General features: G+C 32.0%; 1 protein-coding gene across 2 annotated transcripts in view; it reads right to left on the minus strand.

The window, feature by feature from the left end:
* Positions 1–2473: 2473 nt before the first annotated feature.
* LOC107080968 (T-cell surface glycoprotein CD3 delta chain-like) overlaps positions 2474–6234 on the minus strand; it is a 5424-nt gene continuing 1663 nt past the window's right edge. Inside the window, exons 3-7 of one of the 2 annotated variants that reach the window (XM_015369178.1) lie at positions 5280–5306; positions 4955–5146; positions 4636–4779; positions 2623–2678; positions 2474–2527 (exon numbers count right to left, since the gene is read on the minus strand). In XM_015369178.1, coding sequence (XP_015224664.1) covers positions 2477–2527; positions 2623–2678; positions 4636–4779; positions 4955–5146; positions 5280–5306 — 470 coding nt within the window. In that variant the 3' untranslated portion in view covers positions 2474–2476. The remainder of the gene's footprint in view (positions 2528–2622; positions 2679–4635; positions 4780–4954; positions 5147–5279; positions 5307–6234) is intronic. The other variant, XM_015369179.1, reaches the window with a different exon arrangement.

The raw sequence follows: 6234 nt of genomic DNA on the forward strand, positions 1-6234 counted from the left end.
AAACATTTTTACTTTGTTTTGAACAGTTCTTTTTATCTATATCACTTTTACAGTAGTAGACAAGGTGATTCAAAGAAGTGTATAGGCACAGAAGTCCAGCACAGAACTGTCTTTTTATAATTATTGTTTTAATAGTAAGCCTAATGGCCTTATACAAACAAAGACAATAGGAGTGTCCAGTAGTTAACTGGAGAGCCACTATCTCAGAGAATATATTACTCCAACTTTCGAATTCTGAGCTTTAAGATTTATAGAATAAAATTTAATTTGTAGACTTTTTTTATTAGCATACATGGAGCAGACAAGCACACAATAGACTGACATTACCTTAGTTTTTATTATAAAGGGGAAAAAACATAAAAAAAAGAAAATGCGGGTAAAGGTAGCGTTTCTTAAACCCAAGAAAGTGATTTTAAAGAATTTAAGAATTTATGGAAGTCACTTAGTAAAATGAATAACTAGAGATACTGTACTGCTTATAGAGCATTTGTAATGTATGTAAGTTTATTTGATTTTCACTGCAAAAGAAGTAGACGGCGACAGTGGAGGTAAAAAGCAATAAAATATTTGATTGTTTTTATATCTCTTAGAATTTCTAGGTAGACCAACTAAAGCTACATGGGGTGATTTTTTTTTTAAGTTTGTGGAAACTATTTCAGAGATAAAAGAAAGTTAAAATTGTTCCACTAGTTTAATAGTGATTGGTAAGAAAAACACTAATGGGTCAGATGGAGAAGTACCAAGATTAATCAAAGCTTTGAAAATATTAGGAACCCTTTCAATCCATCATCATACACCTGAAAATACTGTGTTGGAGCCTATTAAGAATTAGATTAATTCATTTTTTGCAAAATTATTAATGTTAAAGATCTAATGTTGTGTGAATGGTAGAGCTATTGTTTATTTGTTTATGTATTGGTTTTGCTTTGACCCTCCTCCTTGTCAGTCCGCCTCCTGCTGAGATTAACAAGTAGAAACAGCTGATGAGGTGGATCTTAACTGAAAAATACTATATCTACTGAAGGAGCTGCAGAGAGCTGTTATGTACTGTTAGAGAAACCTTCATAAAATGTGGAAAGAAATGTCCTGTGACCAAATAAAAACAAAACATATGTAACAGAAAAGCACATTACATTAACCTCTTATAGGGCACTGAGTGAAATACTTTGAAATCAACGTCAATGTAAGGAATTCAAGTTAGAGTGAAACAAAACAGTTTTTATTTGGTATAACATTACCTTAGAGGCATTAATGCTGATACTGGCACTTAAATTTTTTAGTTTATAAACCTAAATATAATTGTTAACTAGGCTTATTAACTTTTCTATTAGCTCTTTACCTTTTTTATTGACTTGTTAACTTTTTTTCCCGAACTTCATTTACTGTAGATAATATATCATTCAAGGGCTCATCTACTTGGTCAAATGCGAAAGTAAGATGTACAGCCATGTAGCAGCATCTTTGCTGAACGGCTGGATATAGATCTAGTGCTTCTAGACCTCATTGAGAGACGGAGGGGACTCCATTTGTAAGAGGTATGCAAGTGATCAAAAATGGTAACTTGGCCTATAAAGAGTTAAGAGTATCATCCCTGCTATGAAACATGGTGGTGGAAGCATCATGCTGTGGAGATGCTTTTTTACAGCAGAAACATTGTAGCAGCAGACTAAGTGAAGGCAAGAGTGCAGTTTGCTAATATGACCGGGCCTCAGCTCGCAAAGAAGAATTGCCAAAAGGTTATATTTTTAGATATTTAAAGTACAGATGAATATTTCATGTTTTTATTTGATTTTCATCATTCGGCTACATTCTACATTAATTCTCATTTTTCATTATTTTTTAGTTAAACCTCAAACTTGATGTTCTTTCAGATAAACTGAGTTTAACTGAATTTGTAAAAGAAACATTTTAAAAACATTTAATTCCACATTAATAGATAATTTTTAAGCTTCTCTGTTATATCAAATCATTTTGACAATATGTGGAAATGTGTGGTTCTAACGGGAAGAACTGAAAAGGCACTGAAAATCATTAAATAAGATATAATATCTGAGGTTATATGAGGTCTAAAAACAAGAAAATGCAGTTTATCTAAAATAGTATAATAAAAATACACTTAATTGTACAAGTGACAAATATTTGCCATTTTAATGCAGATATTTATTTTACGTCAGATTTTTTTTATTTACAGAATATTGTGAAACATGAAAGCAACAAAAAGAAATGTTCTTTAACAGTTAAGTTCATCTAAACAGTCGTAACTTAACCAAGAAGAGACACATTATTAAAGCAATGGCTTACTTTTATAAAGCAAAGCAATACAGAGAAAATTATATCAGTGGATAGAATACGTTTTTTATATTTAAGTCTCTGTGCTGACAGAGACTGAGGGAGCAGGATCGGGATCTTCCTCCAGAAGAAAATAGTTTGCAGTTTCACGGAGGTGGAGGGTGGGAGATTTAGCATTGACTTCTTTCTACTTCTTATTGATTTCATCATATTCAGATCTTCCTCGGTGTATCAGTTTCTGAAACAGTAAAGTCCAAAGTGAATTTAGAGATCATTGATTCATCATAATGAATGAATAATTAATGGAATCATAAAAACCCTGAACTGGCTCACCTGGTAGTTGTCGTCATTCTGCACTTCATTACGAACCAGTTTCTCCCTATCAGACTCTGCGGGCGACATTAAAATGAAGACAAAATGATCCAAAGATACTCTAAGTTGTCTATGTTTCTGTTTTAGGAGACTGGGAGGATGACATCAATAACACTTAAACCTCAGTTATCTTTACGGTGTTTGGACTGGGGCCAGAACCTAGCCCAGGTATTTTCCCTTGTGGCGGCCGACCATGATTAGGTACATATGCAAACATTGAGTGGTTTCAAAAATAAATATATTTTAGAAGAAATTAATCAAGTGTAAGAATGCTATTTGTCAGAGGTAAGGTTTAAAAATAAAAACTATAATAACCCTTATAATATACCCTGTATTTCCAGCCCTGGACATTATAGACAACCTTGATTACACGATATCATTATTACGATATTATTATTATTATTATATATATGAAAGTGTTCCAAAAAATGTAAAAAAAAATTAATAAATAAATAAATTTAAAAAAACAGTCCACTGGACTTTGTTTCCAAATTTGAAGGTGTCAGAAATAGCATTGAGTTCCAAGGCTTTATACAGTACTCTAGACAGCACACAAATTCTGACATTTTTTATTGAAAAAGCTGGATGGGAAGTGAAACGTCTTCAAACTTGGAAACAAAATCCAGTGGATTGTTGTTGTTTTTTTTACTTTTTTGGAATGACTATGATCTGGATAACTGAGAATCTTCACCAGCGAAACTGTTGTCAGGCAGAAGCCTTTATCAGAACAGTTGTAAGACAGTCCGCTACAGGATGCCTACAACCATCAGCATCTAGAGTTAATATTTAGGTTCCCTTTACCATCTATAAAGTATTAGATAAACAATTGCAAAGTATATTACATTACTAATAAATAAATTGTTTATCTTTTTATGAATATTCAATATTCTGTGATTGTTTTTGGAACCAAAAGCAAGAATTGTGTACCTCTGGTTATGGATTTCTATTTCATTTAAATAAAAAGATGCTTTTGAAATAAAATTAATAAAAAAAAAAAAAGAATCACTTGTTTTGTTTATGACCATTTTATCACAGAGCTGTTCAAATAAGAACTGAATCATTAGTATTTTTGCATGTATTTTTATTATTGTTAAAAGAAGCTTAAGCAATAAATGCACAATCTGCTGAATGTTACTTTTTTGTGCGATTACTTGATTAATCATGAACAAAATCCATAGAGTAATCTATATATATTTGTTTTCTACAGTTTTAGTCTCCAATATAAAGACAACTAAATTATTCTCACCTTAAGTTCATTTCAGTTCATCAATTTGGCCGAGAGTTAAATAAAGCAGTGCTGTTAAAAAAAATGTGTAAAGTTCCACTTGCACCAGTGTTCTGGATTGCTTTTTTAAAATATATTTATCTTTTTACTTTAAGAAAATGGGACTCTATTTAAATAAATCTGAACTCTTCTAGAAATCTTTAAGGTCAAGTTACACGCTCCTTGTCTTTGGTTACAAAAACATATAAAAATAGATTTTGATCGGGGCTGAGAGTTGAGCTGCAGTGTCCAAAGCTAGGACCATTCCAGCCATTAAATTTAAAGGGACCATATACTTTTAGAGTGTTATGTCTTTCTCTGCGCTCCTTTTTACCTGTTTCTATCACCCCGACCCCCCTTTATTGTGCATAACCGCATTATCAACAGGGTAGGCTATCATTAGCAGAAGCCACCCGCCTGGATGACGGCTGGAAGAAAATTTGCCCGATTAATATTAGTGATCGAGTTCTTCGAATTAATCGAGGAATCATCAAAGCCCTAATCAGACCATCATGTGTTTTGGCTGTGGCAATTTCATTTCTTTCCATTAGCAAGATATATCGCTTTACTTTATAACCATAGCCATATGAATTAAGTTAACGCCTATATTTAATGGAAAGGGCCTTCTGAGAAAAAACTGTATCAGATAGATTTCATATGTTAAAAGTGTGTATTTTATACATGGGAGATAAAGACAGGCAGGGTTTTACTTTTCTTGGCAGGTTTAACTTGACTAGTCCGAGCTTGAGTAGCGATCAGATAGACGGCCACTCCAACCACGATGGTAGCCACCACGTCTCCGACCGCCAGGCCCACGATGGAGGGGGTATCAAGCTCTACACAGTTGTCGCACGCTAAAAACAAACAAATCATTACTTAAATAATTGATGTCAACACTTGGTTTCTTGTTAGCATCAAATGAAGGTTGTATACATATATAATTAAATTACAAATTTGATTAAAAAAAAAGAAAGAAATACTTTGATGCAATGACAGTTTATCAGGAAAAAACATTTCTGTAGAACTTACTCCGTAGTTTTACAAATATTTTTTCTCCTTCTTTGCCTTCTACATTCTCACACTGGTATTCCCCACTGTTATCATCGCGGTAATACAGTTTCAAACTCTTGGTGGATTTATAACTATTTCCAGAGATGTTTTTCTCTTTACAAGATAATTGAATATATTCTGCAAAATTTTGTACTTCTATTTCTCCGGTTGCTGTAATAAAAAAAAAAAAAAAAACATTCAATCAAACACCAGCTCAGGTTAATGATTTGTAGAATTGGTTTTACAAGATAGACATGAAATAGAAATGGCAGTTTGGTGGTATTAGACAAAATAGTGTTATTACCTTGCATATTCACACCACTCCAAAATGCTGCAGGAAAATTTAGGAAAAAAAAAAAACACAATGAAACAGAATGAAAATGACCAATTATATTCTCATACAATGATTATAAAAACATGAACAGGAAAGAAAAGCAACACCACCTCTTGAGTTTGTATACCATTGAAAAACTCAATTGGGTGATCCTTAAGACATTTTAAATATTTAAGGTAAAGCAAACAAAGATCCTGCAGTTTATTGCCGGATTTGCCCACAACATAGAGGAGCATCCTGAGAGCTATAGAGCCGCTACACTCTGTCAGTCAGGTGATTTTGAATATTTTTCTTAATGGAGCTCTAACTATCTATGTCAAAAATTGAAATTTACAACAACTGAATGATTTTTGCACAGATCTGACCCATCCTATTTACAGCTTTAAGCAAAGGACTTGTAACCCTGGGTAATTGACATATATGGTGATTTTTTTTCTTTTAGTTTTTTTATTATTAAATCAAAGTTTTTACTGACAAGTTGAAATCTTCCATAAATGGAAGATGGCATGTCAAGAAAAATTGTTTGCCCTTAAATATCCAGTAACTTACTTAAAAGCAAAACCAAGTGCAACTAGAGCATCATTCTTAGATACCACCAGCTAATTCTGAATATCTCTTCTGATGAGATTAAAAGTGATTTTTCAAAATATAAAACACAAACTTTTAACTAAACTACAATGTTTTTTTTTGTTTGTTTTTTTATTTATTTTTTTACCGGCTGGATGTAGGCAAATATTATAATAATAAAACTGGAAACAGTTTTCCTTTTTTTTTTTTTTTTTTTAAATAGCATTAAACAAACAAAACCTTTATATGTTTTTACACACAATAAACAAAATGTACATATGTATATATATATTCATATATATATGTATATTCATATATATATATATATATATATATATATATATACAGAGATCAGGAT

Source organism: Cyprinodon variegatus, unplaced genomic scaffold (assembly GCF_000732505.1).
Source record: "Cyprinodon variegatus isolate N-32 unplaced genomic scaffold, C_variegatus-1.0 Scaffold2590, whole genome shotgun sequence".
Taxonomy (NCBI): Eukaryota; Metazoa; Chordata; class Actinopteri; order Cyprinodontiformes; family Cyprinodontidae; genus Cyprinodon; species Cyprinodon variegatus.